The sequence below is a fragment of the Urocampus carinirostris genome, chromosome 5 (assembly GCF_059441175.1).
Source record: "Urocampus carinirostris isolate Australia breed hairy pipefish chromosome 5, RoL_Ucar_1.0, whole genome shotgun sequence".
NCBI lineage: Eukaryota > Metazoa > Chordata > Actinopteri > Syngnathiformes > Syngnathidae > Urocampus > Urocampus carinirostris.
Window position 1 is genome coordinate 21895799 of NC_142353.1, and position 18479 is coordinate 21914277.

The 18479-nt window shown below is 39.9% G+C and overlaps 2 protein-coding genes across 3 annotated transcripts in view; both read right to left on the reverse strand.

The window, feature by feature from the left end:
• nmrk1 (nicotinamide riboside kinase 1) overlaps window positions 1–17415 on the reverse strand; it is a 191301-nt gene extending 173886 nt beyond the window's left edge. The window contains exon 1 of one of the 2 annotated variants that reach the window (XM_088335089.1): window positions 17161–17415. The gene's annotated coding sequence lies outside the window, so the exon portion shown is untranslated. The other variant, XM_088335086.1, reaches the window with a different exon arrangement.
• pheta1 (PH domain containing endocytic trafficking adaptor 1) lies at window positions 6426–15954 on the reverse strand. Its single transcript, XM_088336162.1, has 2 exons — window positions 15829–15954; window positions 6426–9903 (listed from the first exon to the last, which is right to left on the reverse strand). Exon 2 carries the CDS (start codon window positions 9863–9865, stop codon window positions 9044–9046), a length of 822 nt encoding a protein of 273 aa, XP_088192288.1. The 5' UTR covers window positions 9866–9903; window positions 15829–15954; the 3' UTR covers window positions 6426–9043.
• Window positions 17416–18479: the final 1064 nt, after the last annotated feature.

Sequence of the window (18479 nt, forward strand, 5' to 3'; positions counted from 1 at the left end):
TTCCCGTAAATTTTTCATTTGTATTTGTAAGCTTTTCGACCTGTAGGTTTTCCTGTAATGTTTTGATCTGTACTTTTTCACAATCTTCACAAATCGTGTTTTTGTGGAGAGGCCTTTTTGACTAAAGAACACAAGTTAAGCTAAATTATGGCAAGCACAAATGGAAACAACTTTTGTTATTACTTGTGAAAACAAGTCATTAAGAAGCGAACAGTGTTTAAGGACATGTCTGCAACTCTAACGGCCAACATCACAGAGGGATCATTTATTTTGTCTGCTTCCCTAGAAACAAATTCTTCCCACAAATGTGCTTTTCATCTAATTTACTACACATGGGGTGAACAGGCATGACCTGAGGGTGCATGGTCTCATGACAAACCAACAGCTTGCTTCCTGCACAGAGCAGTCAAACATGCCATTGTCCTCAACTATTATGTCCGCCGTTAGGATAAGATAGGAATTCTAATCGAATTTGATGGGACTAAAGCACCTCATTTCTTGTCCATGAGTATAGCTTATATTTTATTTGGCGTTCGTGCTGTACTTGAGGAACAAACTGGGAGATTCAATTCAAACACTGTTCTTTTTTTCAAACGTCCAAAGCTACTTCATGTTTCATCCATTTCTATGTCAAATAGAGCATTGAAGTGTAGAGGTGAGTTAAAGACTATTTATCTGCGTATTACATTGGTTTACAGGAAAAAAATATTAGCTTCTCATACGTGTATTAGCATTTTGCGCTAGCATTAAGCAAGTGTTATTAAAGTACAAGGATCCTTCAGTTATCGCGGTTAATCCTTCATGTATTTATTGGTTGGTTGGTTGGTGAGGGCTGCACAGTTCTGAGGTCATGAGATGGAACCTTCCTGTGTGGAGTTTGTATGTTCTCCTCGTTTCCTCCGGGCCCCCCAGGTTCCTCCCACATTCCAAAAACATGCATGCCAGGTCAATTGGCCGGTCCAAATTGTCCCTAGGTGTGAATGAGGGAGGGAGTTATCTGTCTCCGTGTGCCCTGCGACTGGCTGGCGACCAGTTCAGGGTGTCCCCTGCCCATTGCCCAAAGACAGTTGGGATGGGCTCCAGCACCCCGCGACCCTACTGAGGATAAGCGGTGCAGATAATGAATGAATAATGAATGAATGAATGGTTGATTGGATCCCTTAACCACTAGAGTTATACAAGCACTGTTTCCTATCGTGTGTCTTGGACAAGTACAGCCTGGTGGCGCCCGTTCCCTTCCAGGCCAACATATTTTTTTACCCGGTCTCAAAACCGGGGACCTTTCGCGAACAAACCCAATTTACAGGCGCAGGCATTTGTTTAACAAATAAAAGCACTGTACTTTATAAACTTATTTTTTTCAAATAACCTGTATTGTCAAATTATACTGGAGAACGACAAAGACTTGCACGTGGCTGCTGAGCAGGTTTAGCGGGTGGAGAGGTCTAACTTTGTTGATGATAGAAAGCATCTTCCTCTGATTATCCAATCAGAATACAGAACACACTGCAATATGAAATCCCGCAAAGCAGGGAACCAGCAATAACCGAGGCGCTACGTAACGAGGTGTCTCGTTATTAGTTCTGTGTTCATAGTAAACATCACTTGGTAAACCTGTTAAAAATATTGCTTTTGTTTGAACAGTTTTGTATATACATTTTGCAAAAGGGAAAAGTGTACTGTCCCTTATTTCAATTTCGATTAAAAATTCAAAGTTAAAATGTTGAAAAGAGCCATGATCGACTAAAAAAGGAATCAGTTTGTACCTACAAAAAATACAAAGGCTTATTTAAGCTTATTTAAAATGGTAAATGGTCTGCATTTATATAGCGCTTTTCAAGTCAATGAAGACCTCCCAAATCGCTTTACAATGTGCTTCACACTTACCCATTCACACACACACACACCAATAGAGGCCATGCAGCCATGCAAGGCGCCAACCTGCTTATTAGGGGCATTAGGGATTCAGTGTCTTGCCCAAGGACACTTTGACATATAACACGGAGGAGCCGGGAATCGAACCTGCGATCTCTTGATCCCAAGACAAGCTCTCTACCAATCAAAAGAAATAGAGGGCTCATACATAAAAGTTACTCAATTCATTTCAAACATTTTGGCAGCTTTAAAAACACTAGGAGTGTGTATTTTGTCCTCCTACAGAAACCAGATGTAGGAGGCATATCCCTCCCTGTTCTTTTTCCGTTTCCAAATACTTTTGGAAAAGCTCTAAAGAGCTGCACTTGACCCTGGAGCCGCAGGTTGCTGACCCATAACCCAATCAAAATCTCATTTCCTGAAGAAGAACTGAAGCCAGTATAACTAATGTATATTGTAAAAAGGAAAAAGAAAGACATGTTTGCCAAAAACATTCCCACAAATATTTCATCGGCCCTTATTGCTCCAAAGAAAGCATTTTGATTTGTATTATAATGTAGAATATGAGTTTGATAAGTTTATTCTGTTTTTAATATTGGACAACTGCAAAGGGGATTGTTTAGGATTCCAGTTTGTTATTCTGACTATCATTACACACTGTTGGTCCTTATTTTGATTATTAGGAACTGTTCACATTAATATCTCTATTGGCCAATCATGTTGGCGGATCTGCTTTTGTAACCTTGGATATTTAATAAAAACAAGGGGCTCAGGGGAGGGCCTTTATAACAGGTTGGGATTTATTATTTAAAGTTTGGGCTTGCTCCCTTGTTCTCCTTGCAAGTTCAAAAACATTGATGTATTCTCTGCTTATTTTAAGAGTCTACTACACTTTAAGGTTGAAATTCATTATTTGAAGTTGGGACTCACTCCCCTGTTCTCCTTGCAAGTTTTAATACATTGATGTCTTCTCCTTTTATTTCGAGTGTCTACTAGATTTTGAACTTATCAGAGCTAAAAAGTAAAATCCTATTATCATCTTTGACTTCACAAAAGCTAAGGCTTCAAATGAATATCTATCACAGTTGACCAGTTTTCTGAAATGTGCCAAATTCAAGCTAAAAAAATCAGGGGACATTTTATTAAATAAGACTGAAATTAAAGGTCAGAAGGTTGAATTTATTTTCCCCCCAAAACCTACACTACAAACCATATGTACAATAAATGTACACTTTTGTCTTAAAAGTCTATTTATGTTCTCTAATGTACTGAGATGGAGCCCTTTTATTCAACCTCAAATTGGAACCTTCACTCAGAAAATGTTGGTCTACTATTTATCCTAAGAGCCAAGAAGAGATCTGCAGGTTAGAGGGTGTTTTCTATCTGGGCCTAGTGCAGTGGATCCTAGTGCTGTGGAATTCTCTATCCTCTGAGTTTCAATCTGCAACCTATAAGGAACTGTTTAAATCTAGGTTCAAGACACACTTATATTCTACAGCTTATGAATGACCTACATTTCACGTTGACAATATCTGTGTATTATTTGTTATTGCAACATCCATTGCAGCCTGGTCATCCTGGAAGGAGGATTACCTCATGTGCGGTCCCTTCTCAAAGTTTCTTCATTTTCCTCATGTTGAGGTTTTTGAGTTTTTCCATGCCCTCGTGTAGGTTTGAGATCAGGGGATTATGTAAAATAGTCAATAGTCTTTAATAGCCAACAGTCTGTGGTCTGTGCAGCTCTTTGAGACTCCTTGTGATTAAGGACTATACAAATAGACTGAATTGAGACGTGCTTGTGTGTGGTTTTGAAGAAAAAGAAAAAAACAAAAACAAAAAACAATAAATAAATTCTAGAGTACAAGGTGTTCTATTATACTGAAAATAACAATCTGACCAGAGGCAGATAGATAGTTTACGGTCACTATGCCTAATTTTATGTGCAAGGATCTACACAGAATGTCCACAAGGGCGAGCTAAATACTAACAAATCTAAAGTGACGGAGTAAACTCATCAAAGGCAAAAATACTTTTTTTTACAGAATAATTGACACCGAACTATCAGGGAAAGAACTATCTTGCTTACAGAGTCTATTACGCACAACTAAATTTAAAGACATTCTTTGTGCCCCATTTTTCACAACTTAATTTTTTTTAGGAGTTAATAATCAAATCCTGCGATGTCTACCTCTAATACCGAATGTCAAAAAGTAAGACAATAGTTATTTATCGTTGTTGTTTTAGAGATAATTCAGCCAAGATTAAAACTTGTACTCCACCGTTTCACTTAAATTCTAGTCTTGAGTCAATATTTTTTTGTTTTATGTTTTTAAAGGGAGAAAAGCAACAACAAAAAGTAGTAGCGATGCTAAGTATGTATTTACTATGCTATTAACTTGGTAAGTTATAAACTGTTGAAACTATCAGAGGTTGAGTTAAGACATGCTCGGTCAACCACAAAAATAGCATGCCAGTTAGAAATCAAATTTCCTGGTCACAATAACCTATTTTTAAAAACTATCTGCGGGCTACTCACCTGTTCTTAGAAGGCTACCTCGTTTCCCAAGCACTACGTTGGAGACCCCTGTCCGAGATACTGGCAAAAGCCTGGCCTTAATATGTGCTTATTCAAACATGGTTATCAAAACAACAACAGTCTGATTTACATAATTACTAGGGGGAAACATGAACAGAATTCAGACTAATAACTGGGATTAATTCTTATCTGTTTTCAGGTTTACTAACAGACAAGCCAACCAACTATCTAACTCACAAATTGACAAACTGACCAACAAACCCATTGGCCCACAAACATTCTAGTTGACTTAAAGGTTATCTATCCATACCTGTCAACCTGTACCTTTTTGCTGTACAAAGTATGTTTATTATGCATTTTAAGACGTGTACGATGTACAAGAAAATCTGTACGGAAAAACGCAAATTTGTCAATTATAGGTACCATCCAGTATACAGCGACTATCACGAAACGTCAAATAAATCAAGTCAAACGAGTTTGCCGCGGAAGCCTCTATCTCGGTATAGTTTTTCTTCGTTGCAAACGAAGCGAGTGGTTTGATGCTACTGTGCGCATGCGTCTGCCGCCAAAGGATTTCCCATCATGCATCATTTAAAAAAAAATGGTGTAAGATTATTTTCTGTGGGAAAATATGACAGTTTGTACAGGCATGGAGCCGTGGAGGTTGACAGGTATGTCTATCTGAATAACCGACAAAGAGTCCTGCTTCGGCCTAGGTGAGGCCAAGTTGTGGTCTGGGTTCTGTTCTACAAGAAATGATACATATACGCCTTCCAGACATAAATTTTTTTTTGTTAGAACACATTTTTTTTTTACAATCACATTTTCTCTTTCTTGGGATGCAGTGTAAATTGCTTTAAATTTAATCTGTTAAACATCGAATCAACCGGTTTTTAATTTAAATTTCTGCTTTGAATTTGAACAAAACAAGTCGACTCAAAATATGGAATCAACCAGATGATGAAGGTGCTGTATCTGAGTTAGATCAGGGGGGTATTTCTGCTCTTGGTAACCATGGAAACCAATACTATTTGTTTCATATGGATGAGCAAAGCCCAACCGAAGAGGAACAAAAACATTCTGGAGAGAGATGGGTGCCGCCAGGTTGTACTAGTAAGGGACACACCACAGGATGTCGTGCCTCTACAACCCAGGCGGTTAAGGTATCCGTGAACAATGAATCTGCACATTAGGCAAAAACATCGTATTTTAAATGAAAATAGGTAATATTTCAGGAACAAATACAAATTTTGATAAAATACAGCAAAATTGTGCATATTGACAGGTATATACTATATTTCCTTGAGCAGCTCGATCTTAAGTTTCACAGCTGTTGGCAGGATCTCTTAATTGGATAGTCGCCACCTAACCAATCAGTTTGTAAAACCAGTGACATTTCCCAAAGCCCGCTAGAGGGCGCTGACTCACTAACTAGAAAACTGATTGGCTAAACCAACAGCTTTATAGAAAACTGATGTTACGGTACATGGCCTTCAGGATTATTTGTGAATGCCTCCAAGTGGATATCTGATCCTAGCAGCAACGGCTAAAATGTAATTGGTTAAATACTTGAGTATGAAAGCACACATCTGGAAGCAGGGCAGCACAGCGGCGCAGTGGTTAGCGCGTGTGCGGCACAGTTCTAAGGTCTTGGGAACCTCCTGTGTGGGTTCAAATCCAGCGAACAGACTTCCTGTGCGGAGTTTGCATGTTCTCCCCCTGCTTGCGTGGGTTTTCTCCGGGCACTCCGGTTTCCTCCCACATTCCAAAGACATGCATTTCAGGTGGATTGGCCAGTCCAAATTGTCCCTAGGTGTGAATGAGCGAGGGAGTTGTCTGCCTCTGTGTGCCCTGCGATTGGCTGGCAACCAGTTCAGGGTGTCCCCTGCACACTGCCCGATGATTGCTGGGATGGGCTCAAGCACCCCCGCGACCTTACTGAGGATAAGCGGTGCAGCTAATGAGATGAGACATCTGAAAGTAACACAGCCAGGAAGAAGCAATGAAAGGAAGCTGACAATTTGGAATTGTTTAATAAGTATTGATGGACAAAATATAATTGACATCACAGTATCCATATATTTTATAGGACAACAGAGAAGGCCTTGCAGGCCAGGGCAGCCCACCACTGATGCAAAGACATCTTTCTTACGTACCGCATGTGTAACATTCATGCTGTGCAACACAATGGTGCGGACTGGAACCACAAAGCCAATGTCGAAACGTCACCAGGAAAAGCAAAACAACATGGAAGCAAGTGTTCAAATCTGACTGACATAAAATACATAAAAAACAATGTAAATTTGCAACGATATATGGTGGAATGAGCATTAAAAACCTCGAACCTTGGACCAAAATGGAAGAGAAAACTGGAGGTAAGGAATTTCTGGTAAAAAAACACAGGAACAAAATAATTGTGGAATGAAATAGAACTATTCCAGACGTTTATGACCGAGTTAGCATTTATCCTGACTGACTTTGCATTAGAAGTGTGGAAAAAGCCACTGCGTCAAAATGTTAAGTATGTGGAACAAAAATAGCCTTGATAAGTAAGGAAAATCAACAATGTAGACCAGGGGTGGGCAAACTACAGCCGGTGGGCCACATACGACTTTTGAATCCAGCCCTGCAAACAAAAAAGGTTGATCATTTTTTGTAGACTACTATATAAATCCGGATTTGCTTCCATGTGTGTTCTTATGTGGCTTATAGGCTACAAAGCAGCTGCACCGATTTTCGTGAAAATGTACACAGTACAGTGGTTCGCCTTCTTACGAATGTCACTAAATACGAAAGTCTCAGGTTACCAAGTACCTAAATGGGAAAAGATTGCCGATAATTATAAAGGCGTTTCAGGATACAAAGTCATAAATGCAGTACTTTATGCGCTACTCCCAGAGTTTCCCGAACGCAACCAAAAACTAGCGTGCTCCGAGCATGCTCTATGTGTCACCGTCAGTTTCTAGAGGAATTCCAGCAAGATAGCGGGAAGGAAGACGCTGTCATTATGCAATCAGCCAAAATTAAAGACATTTTAGCAAAATTCCACAAAATCTTGGAATTCGTGAAGAGTAATCACCTGGAAAAATGTTGACAATTCCGGCTATTGCTACATCTGTCTCGCACATTTCTGACTGTCAAAAGGAGGCAAAAGCAGCCATCATTGGATCAGTTTTTCAAAAACTGCAAGGAAAAAAAGAAAATGAATATTTTATTAGTCCCCCTTTTTTTTTTTTGACATGCCTCTCATTTGATGTTTATTGTGCAGTATTCTTATTCAACATGTATTTGTTTCATATTCTGATACTATTTTATGTTTTAATAAAAAATAAAAATAAAAAACATGTTATACTGTACTTTGGTGGGGTTCAAAATGGATTACTGCATTTTTTATTAAAAATGTGTCTATCTTTACGAAGTTTTCAGGTTGCGAAGCTACTCCCAGAACAAATTAAATTTGTAAGTAGAGGTACCACTGTAGTGTTTTAGGCCTTTGGGAGTGTCTTTAGCTAAATTCCTAGGCAAGGCACCCCAAATAAATACCAACAAAATCGATAAACATCTACTCTTGTATACAAGTGGCTCTGGAGCTGCATGCGGTCATACTGCTCTTTGGCACTCCCTAGTGGCTCCATGGCACCTTTTCAACAAACCACGGCCCCTACAACCTCGGTCAAATAGAATGCCCAGCAACGCCAAGCCATTATGTTTGTTATATATAAACGGTTAGTACTCTTTTCGTCCTTTGTTTATTTGGTGCCACTCTTGTGCTAAGCATTACCCATCTTTATGTTAATTATGTGCTCAAGACTATCAATAAAAAAGCTGGCAACATTTTTCTGTTCTTCCATATTTTCTTAAAGATTTTATCATATTCATGCAAAAGCATGTAAAGCCTACGAAACTGAAAGAGTGATTCAACACTTGACTAAATGGAATGCAAGAGTTAATATAGTTGTTTACTTCCTTGGTGCCACTTATGTTCCTACAACAACACATTCATGACTTACTTGACTTCCAAGTTGTTGAAACATAAAAAAATTCTTATATAGTTCTGTAGGCACTTAGCAAAAAGTAGTGTCAACCAGACCGAAAACTTCAGGAACCCTTTTCAATCATCAATTGACGATTGCCATTTAGCAAAACTTAAGAAAAATGACTTTCTGTGTTATTACAGATTGCACTTCAAGGCTGATTGTGTTTTCCTGTACCAGACAGGACACACAATCAATTAAAAAACACAAAAAAGTAAAATGGGTATGTATATACGCATACATTTTCCATCAGGAATAATGGTGGATCCTAACAATAGCCCCCAATGACTATTGAGGTTATTGTGAAGAAAGACAAAGATGAAAGAAAAAAAATTGTACCACCTTTTGAAAAATGTCATAACTTTTTAACACTCTGTCTAACAGGATTAAATCTGTACTTGTGAATCACTGATCCTGCAGCCACTGAGCTCTCAGTTCCTCCACTTCATGCTCGTACCAATCCTGGAGCTTGGAGAGGCATCCGGTGCCGGGGGAGAAGGGGTTCTTCTTTTTCAGGGAGGCACTGGGGCAGCCTTGGCCCCATTTGCCCCTGCCTTCTATGCCACATTGTAATTTTACAGCACTTTGTCTCAAAGGGTTAAATCTGTCCTTGCGGTTCCTGATCCTGCAGCCACTGAGCTCTCAGTTCTTCCACTTCGTTTCCGTACCAGTCATGGAGCTTGGAGAAGCATCTGGTGCCGGGAGAGAAAGGGCTCTCAAGAGAGGCTCCTCTTCTTCTGGGGGGCACTGGGGGAGCCTTACCCCCATTTGCTCCTCTTTCCCATGCCACGCAAGGGGTTGCACCACCAGAAGAGCCGTTAGCCAAGCTGGGGTGCGGTCTGCTCCAGGTGACGCCGTTTTCCTTGGGAACCGTAGACAGGGCTTCGTCCTGGTGGTTTCTTTGTCCGGAGTTGGATGAAGATGTTGATGAAGAGGTCGACGAGGACGTCGATGAGGATGTTGATCTGGATTTGGGCGCTCGCTTGAACGACCTGTTTTTGCATTGAGGGCCTCCGCCAGCTGCCTCCCGGATCTCCTCCAGCTGCCTCTCCAGCTCCTTGACCACCAGCCTCATGTAGTCGAAGCTCGCACGCGATAAAGCTTTGACCCACGATTCCATGGCCGCCTGGCTGTCCGCCGCCATCTTGTACACGCGGGCTCGGGCGCAGTCGAACTTGACGGCGAAGGCAAACTCCTCGGCCGACTCGCAGAGCTCCACTGTGCAACCCTCCAAGACGATGACGCCGATGGGCTCGCGGCTGTCGCGCTCCTCAAAGTAGAAGAGCATGTTGCCCTTGAGAACGAACCAGCGACGGTGATACGCCGTGTTGCGCTCGCCTTTCTTGCACAGGAAGCCCGTCTTATCAGGCGGCGAGTCGCAAGTGGCGTAGTGGGCCACGCTGCGTTCGTTCAGCTTCATCACTGCGCCTCCTCTTGCTCACCGGATGATTAAATCATCTGTAGGATGGCCACAAAGAAAAAAACAGTCTTTAGGGTTTTAGGCAACGATTGTATTTTGGGAAATACTTGTAGGGCTGCAAGCAACGTTGCCTGTAAGCTTCCACGGGTCTGAGTAATCACACAAAGTCTGTGGAACAACGGCGAGCAACCAAATCATTATCAAACATGTTCGAAACCTGACATACAATCAAGTTACATTCTGCTGGCTTTCGGCAACACGAGTTAGTTTTGCAAATTTTAATGAATTGGCTAATGTAATATTAGAAAGCTTGCACGGCCCACACAACTTCACAACAAGTATTACATGAGATTTCCGTTATTAAAAAAAATCGTTTTTGTTCCATAATGCTAACATTTTGTGGATTTGTTCAGTAGGTTGCGGAATACAGAGCTATATTTAATCACACTTTTTAGTGGAAGTACAATGTTGGCAAAAAGATTGACTTGATATATTAGCAAAATATTTGAATGTAACACAAAAGCAATCAAACAGTCTTTTTTCATGCTTTTTTTTTTTACCCTTTTTCTTTAATATTTTCATTCTTTTGTTTCCCTTTTCCTAGCTTTTTTTAATTGCCTTTTTTCTTTTTTTTCCTCTCTTCATTTTTCTACTTCCTTTTATCTTTTTTTCCGAGTTTTTTTTTTTTTTACTTCTTTTTCTTGCTTTTTTTGGTCTTTTTTCTGTTTTTTTTTTTTTTCATTAACTCCCCCGGTTTTCCTTGTTTTTTTTGTCCTCGTTTTTGCTTTCCCCCCCTTTTAAAGTAATTTTGGGTGAAATGTTACTTAATGATTAAAAATTAATGAAAGCAACAATAATAGCCTTAAGAGCCGTTTGGGAGCCAAAAGAGCCATTTCTTTTTAGTGAGCTGACCAAAAAGAGCCGCTTCTCTTAAAGAAAAGGAAACTTGCACAGCAACATTGGGGGGTGCTGGAGCCTATCCTAGCTATCTTCGGGCAGTGGGCAGGGGACACCCTGAACTGGTTGCCAGCCAGTCGCAGGGCACACAAGGACAGACAATTTGCTCGCTCATTCACACCTCGAGACAATTTGGACCAGCCAATTCACCTGACATGCATGTTTTTGGAATGTGGGAGGAAAAGGGGTGCCCGGAAAAAACCCAGGAAAGCACTGGGAGAACATGCAAACTCCACACAGGAAGATTTGATCTCACGACCTCAAAACTGCCGCAGATGTGCTAATCACTCAGCAGTCGTGCTGCTCCTTAATTTGAAGTTTATATTAAAAAAAACCAATACAAATTGCAATTTGTTTGATTTGGTTGACCACACACAGAAAAAAACATTTTGATCTCTTGACCCGAGTCATGAATTTGAGTGTGATTTAGGGGATTAAAATTGCTGGGAAAGAATTGAATGAATGATACATTAAATCATCAAATAAACACAAGAAGTGAATACTTCATTCAATTACGTGGATAAGCATGAGGTGCATTTATAACCGCTAAAGGAATACTGTTATTATGAAAGTAATGAAGTCATCATTAAATAATAAACTGATTTAGCTGGAAAACACATGCAATCGTGACAACGAACTCAGTGACACATTTTTTTCAGTATCTTCAATGAGCCTAATAGAAATGCTTTATGAATGTGGAAGCAAGTAGGAGTACCAACATGCTGTTTCGACCTGGAATCTTACGGAGCCTGGTGCTCAGGGATGGGAGGGACTGTGAAAAAAAGAGACAGATCTGACGAGATAGAGGAGCTGCAACACCTCATTCAAAACGAATTCAAGTTGGAAGACTGAGAAGTTGGAGGACAAACTTGAAAAAAACCTGGAGGCCTCTGAAGATATGAAGAAAGAGATTCTTCAACTACACAAAAAAAGTAGATGAAGAAAATCGACGCCATGATTATTTCCTTTTCTCTTGCGCGATGGTGAAATGTGATTCATATTACATATACCTTGTTATAAAAACCTGGTTACATAATTTGATCTACGTCGAAAGTGTTTGGACCGGCAAGGAGACGGGACCAAGATGAGCTCCAGCTTTTTCCTCTGTGCCCTTTTCCCTCTTCTGTTATGTCAATTGTCATTGTAACATTGTATCAAATGGACAGTGGGAAAAATATAAATCAATGGATGTATTTAAGTCAAGTCACATTTTTTTGTATAGCACTTAATCACAAAATGTCTCAAGAGACTGCACAGGTTACAATTACAGATGCTCCCCTAATTACAACAATTTGAGTTACAAAAAAACGGTAGATTTTTTTCTGTATATCAAAAAATATCCTGACATTGCTCTAAGTTAGATTTTGTATTGTGTGCATCTTTTTCCGAGTACAGGACATTGCTGTAGTGCTTCTTCCCGCCGCTACCGGCGTGTGGCGCTGTGAGAGGTCACCCAGCATCCACCCCGAAGAAGAAATCCGCTTAATCTTCCAAGTTCATGTGTAAACATACTGTACTGTATCTCCAGCGCGCTAAGAAAGTTGATATCTTTATTGTTTATTATCTCGTGCATCCATTCAATATGGCTGGTGTAAATTGTAAAGAAGAGACGAGCTGTCTCTTTTGAAACAAAAGTGGAATAAGAAAGCTTGATGCGGTTGAGAAAATGGTTGGATTGCTTTTTTTCCAGGCACTTTCTACCACGGAGGAGGAAGTCGCCTAACCCTTGAAGTTCATCTTCCAAAAGTAAGTTAAACTTAAGTTTATTTAACTTTATAGAGCATATTATTTTATGAAATGTTTATAAACTCAAAAACCTCAAAATGAAAAAAAATAAGAACCCATGAGAAGGGGCATCATATGTGGTAAATCCCCTTCCAGGATAACCAGGGTGCAATAGATTTAGCATTGGGTAAGAATACACAAAACATAGTGAACACCAATAAAAGAAAACATAGGTAATATGGAGAAATTCGCCCAGAAAGTGCATGACAGCACAAAGCCTAAAGCCTGTAAAGTTGCCAAAAACTCCATGACGCTCCCTAGACAAAATTTGGGCAGCAAAAAGTGGGCCATTGTCATCAGCATGTACTTTAACCTATTTAACACTCTTTGGGGTGTAAATTAAAAAGTCGGGGAACTATTCCTATTCATCGATAGTTGGGCGGCCCGCCAAGCTTATCAAGCACTGGAGGAAACCTCGCACAAACAACATGGTCCGGAGTCAGGACCAGGAATGCGAGTAACGCGTTAAAAAGGAAAGCATTCCTGGAATGCAATGCATTTTCTCAGTAAGGAGTGCAGCAACACGTTATTAACAAAATGTTGTAACTCAACTGTCGTTACAACCACTACTTTTTAAAGGCAAGTCATGAATTAAATTGTATCCTGCTCTGTGATAACTTACATCAAAACCACATATTTACAGCTATAAAATAAAATACTAAAACTAGATTTTCAGTTTAAATGCACATTTTTTGTGTGTGTGTCACCGGTGGCAAATGGTAGCGTGTGAGGTCAGGGCATGGCATGGCTTATAAGCAAAAACAAAACCAAACGTGAGTACAGAATTTACAGTGAAAGAGTGCTGAATTTGCGTCTTCACATTAGTAAATTAATTTTGCAAATCACCATGCCTGAAGACATAAAGAAAACGTCTTGGACATTACCCAGAAATGGAGAACGTAATCTTCAAGTATTTTGAAGAGAAGATACAAAATGGATATGGAGTGTCTCAGCTGCGTTAGTTTGCAAGCTCTCAAGATTGCACAAGCCAAGAAAAATAAAGGGTTCACCGCTTCCACAAGTTGGTGTACACATTTTCTTCGATTTCTTTTATTATGTGGCTATTTTAGAGGGACAGTGTGTTATATTTAGTGCCTCCTAGTGATACAAAAACCCTTTCAGTACAAAAACAGCAATGTTGATTTGAATACTTAGCAAAAACACATGAACTATCATTCCAATGTTAATTTTATTAAAATAAAATAAAAATCATAGGTCGATAGTTATTTTACAAAGTGGAGTCCACACTCAGTCCCTATCTGCTGTGCACTGTCAGTGGCTCTCACTCGTAGTTGGCACACACTGCCATCTCGTGGTCAAATATTAGGTACTGTGGCTTTAAGCAGTTTTAGGGGGTGGGGATTCACTGTGAGTATAGACGGTCATTTGTAACGAGATAGATACTTTTAAAATAACGTTCTTTTGGTATCGGTAATCTCAAGGGGTAAAACAATTATTTAAAAAAAAAAAATCTTTCAAATCATATGTCCCGGTCCAGAACCTTTGCTTTGAAAATGCTGGTCTACTAGTGATCTGAAGAGCCAAGCGATCCGCAGGTTCGAGAGCATTCTCCATTCGGGCCCCGGTGCAGTGGAATGCTCTTCCCCCTGAGATTCGATCTGCAACCTCAGTGGAAATGTTTAAATCTAAGCTTATAACACATTTCTATTCTATAGCACAGGGGTGTCAAACTCAATTATACAGAGGGCCAGAACTCAAACCACACCTTTGGTCGCGGGCCGAACAGGATAAATATTTATTGAATACACTAATACTTGCCTTTTAAAAAAATATATGATTATAGAAATGTGAATTTTAAAAAGTCAGGAATATTATTCTAGAATAAACAAACTTAAAAAATAAATGAATTTAAATCGTTGCTCTCCATAAAAATATCTCCTGTCCTGAAAAAAGAGAAATATGAATAAAATCTGTGCTTTTCGCTTTGGGAATTTGCTTTGGTGAAAAACATCTTCATATTCTTCTTTAACCTTTCAACTTTTCAGCTTACTCTGAAGTTTTGTCTTATAGTGCCGTTTTACATTAAATTCCTTAATTCCGGCCACAGAAGCTCCACAAAAGACACACGGGTTTACCGGCAATGTCAGTTAACATAAATTTCTCGGCCATTGTGGTTTTTAGCATCCGAGTATAGTTTGGAAGTTATCAGCGTTTCATAGACCCGGGCCATTATAGTAGATGTATATAAAAGGATTTCACGGGCCGGATATAATTGTACGCCAGGCCGGATGTGGCCCGCAGGCCGTGAATTTGCCACCTGTGCTATAGCATATGAATAACCTATATTGTATGTTTACAATATCTGTGTATTATTTGTTATTGCAACATCCATTACAGCCTGGTTATCCTGGAAGGTTACCTCATGTGTGGTCCCTTCTCAAGGTTTCTTCATTTTCCTCAGGTTGCGGTTATGGAGTATTTCCTTACCCTCATGTAGGTTTTAGATCAGGGGGTGGTGTAATATTAGTCTGTGGTTTGCAATAATCTGTGGTCTGTGCAGCCATTTAAAGACTCTTTGTGATTAAGGTCTATACAATTAAACTTGACTTGACTAGAACGAAGTTACTAATTACTGTAACTAATTACTGGTCTGGACGAACACCAATCAATCCCAGAATTTAAGAGCTGACGTGCAAAACACCTACCTCTCATTAATAAGATTATTTAAAATATTCGGATTTTTAAATACTACAAGGAACAATTATTGCACAGTTCACAAAGATGCAGGCGAGTAAAATATCCTCACGCAAACAAAATGACTTACTTGAACGGAGTCTCCTGCTTCCACGCAGCCATTATTTTAATTCAAATAGTCCTCATTTATTCTATTCATATTCAATAATCTACTGAGAGAAAGGGAGAAAAATGGAGACAGGTCACGTTTAGTAAAGAAATAACCCATCGATGCTATTTGTGCTACGCTCCCCCCTAAAATGATTCACTGCCGCTTTTGACGCATCGGCACTTTTCCGACTGTGGGGGAAAAAAGGCGAAGCAAAATGAAGAAATAGAACAAAAATAGCGAGTGAGTGTAAATAGTTTTGCGTTTGGTGGCGTTGTCAACTTTAATGGGTTGATCATTTACGACAGAGAAGCGTTTAAGAGTTTCACCTGAAACACATACTTAGCTCAACTAACGGCGTTATGTGTTTGTTTTTAGGGCGTAGATTTTTTTAGTTTTTATTTTGGAATTACATTACCAGTTGTGGTGAGATGGTCGGACTGAAATAAGTCCTCGTATCGTTTTTCCATCCATCGAACTTGTTTCTCCCATTTTTTCGCCTCGTTTCTCCCATTTTTCTCCTTGTCACGTGACTAGAATCGGGACGCTCCCGAACGAAGCGGCTCTATGAAACGGCTCTTTGAATAAAAGACGAGAGGCGGATCCCCACCATTACAGCCTTCTCTATCTTTTTTCTTTTCTCTTTCCCTCTATCTTTTTTCATCTCTTACTTACTTCTTTTTATCTCATCTCTTTTCTCTCTCTCTCTTTTTATACCTCCTTTAATTTCCTTCCTCTTTTTTCCTCTCTCTTTCTCCTCCCCCTCTCTCTTTGTCTCTTTCGTTTTCTCTTTATTTACTATTGTTCTTATTCTCTATCCAACCCTCCTTTGTCTCTTTTTTGTTTTAACTCTTTCTATCTTTTCTCTCCTCCGTTTCTCTACACTCTTTTTTCTCTTTCTTTGTCTTTTGTAGCCCTCTCAATCCCTACCTCCCGCCCTATCTTTCTTTCTTTTTTTCTCTATTTCTTTTGAAGGTGCTTGTGACTTATCAATAAGAATCTGTGTTATTTTCTTAGTATCAACAATTTAAAAGTGTAAACTAGGTAAAGGTTGCGTGTTTATTAAACCAAAAGTCATTAATTTGGTTAATAATCTTTCATATTATTGGTAATTTATCATTTAAAAAAAATAAAACAATTGAAAATAAGGAGAACCGATTCGGAACCGTTTCAGCGAGTTGCGCCGAAAGAGCCGTTTCTTTGAAAAGAGCAGAAATTCCTGTCACTACACGGAACGAACAACAAGAAGCGGTTTTATTTGGTCCGTGCTGCCAGCCAGATGGGCGGGGACTGTGAGTAGGCGTTCTTGTAATCCAGGAATGGTGGATTTGTTTTTAGAAGGTAAATAAAACAAGTGTACTCATTGAAACGGTGGGAAAACGCAGTGTTGTTTAAAGGTACAGTGTGTATTATTTAACGCTTCCGTCTGGTAAAAAACAAATTTAATTAAAAAATTACTCAAAATTATATGTACTCTTAGGTCGAGATCTTAGTATTTATTTGGCATAAATTGGGCTTAACGCAAGCTGACATATTTGTCCATTATCTTGCTGTAAAAAATGAAAAGTGAAATGGTACGTTTGAGTCACTTTGAGTCTCCGTAGTTTATTAGCTTTCTGGTGCTTCTTAGCACCTGAGGCGTGTTCAGGAGAGTGAGTGATTGCTATCGCGAGCTATCGCTAGCTTCTGAACGGCCAGTGATTATTGAGCGCTCGCGTGCCCGAGTAATCACGGGAGAAAGACCGCTTACTTTGATTTCCAACATGGCGTCGACAGTGCAGAAGATGGAGGATCTCACCCTGACGAGTGCTGTTGGCGATGTAATATATCGTCTTACATTGCCTGGTAATGTTTGTGAACAATGCAAGACAGGTATGACCCTTCCACTGCGTTTAGGATAACCTTAACTGTGTCAATATGCGAACTGTCGCTCATATCAGCCAACTCGCTCAAAGCAAGCTGTAGAACGAAATCCATTGTACTGTCGTCGGCCATTTTGGATCAGTAAGGCAATCACAGTGAGCGATTACAAAACGTTCAGCAGTGCGCGGCAAGCGATTATCAAGAGACTACATGTCTGATCACTCTCCTGAACACGCCTCTGGGCGGGGTGGAGGCGGGAGGGGGGTCTATAGGTCTCTAACGTGGTGTCAAGGGCACCAGAGGCGTGTTCAGGAGAGTGAGTGATTGCTATCGCGAGCTATCGCTAGCTTCTGAACGGCCAGTGATTATTGAGCGCTCGCGTGCCCGAGTAATCACGGGAGAAAGACCGCTTACTTTGATTTCCAACATGGCGTCGACAGTGCAGAAGATGGAGGATCTCACCCTGACGAGTGCTGTTGGCGATGTAATATATCGTCTTACATTGCCTGGTAATGTTTGTGAACAATGCAAGACAGGTATGACCCTTCCACTGCGTTTAGGATAACCTTAACTGTGTCAATATGCGAACTGTCGCTCATATCAGCCAACTCGCTCAAAGCAAGCTGTAGAACGAAATCCATTGTACTGTCGTCGGCCATTTTGGATCAGTAAGGCAATCACAGTGAGCGATTACAACCGTTCAGCAGTGCGCGGCAAGCGATTAACAAGAGACTACATGTCTGATCACTCTCCTGAACACGCCTCAGGTAGCCCCTTGGAACAACTTTAATAGCCGACAAACAGGTTCTGAAACTGTATAAATAAATAAATAAATATATATATATATATATATATATATACACACACACACCGTATTTTCCGCACTGTAAGGCGCACCGTGTTATAAGGCGCACCTTCAATGAATGATATATTTTAAAACTTTTTCCAATCATAAGGCGCACCGCATTATAAGGTGCTACAGTAGAGGCTGTTGTTACGTTATGCAACCATTAGACGGTGCCGCGCTAAAGGGAATGTCAACAAAACAGTCAGATAGGTCAGTCAAACTTTGTTAATAGATAACAAACAAGCTTTCCACAACTCCATTCACTCCCAAAATGTATAAACAGCTGTTTTATTATTTTCTGAGGTAAAGCATTTTCGTGACACATCTTTAATATCTTTGAACAACAGCAAGGCATGACA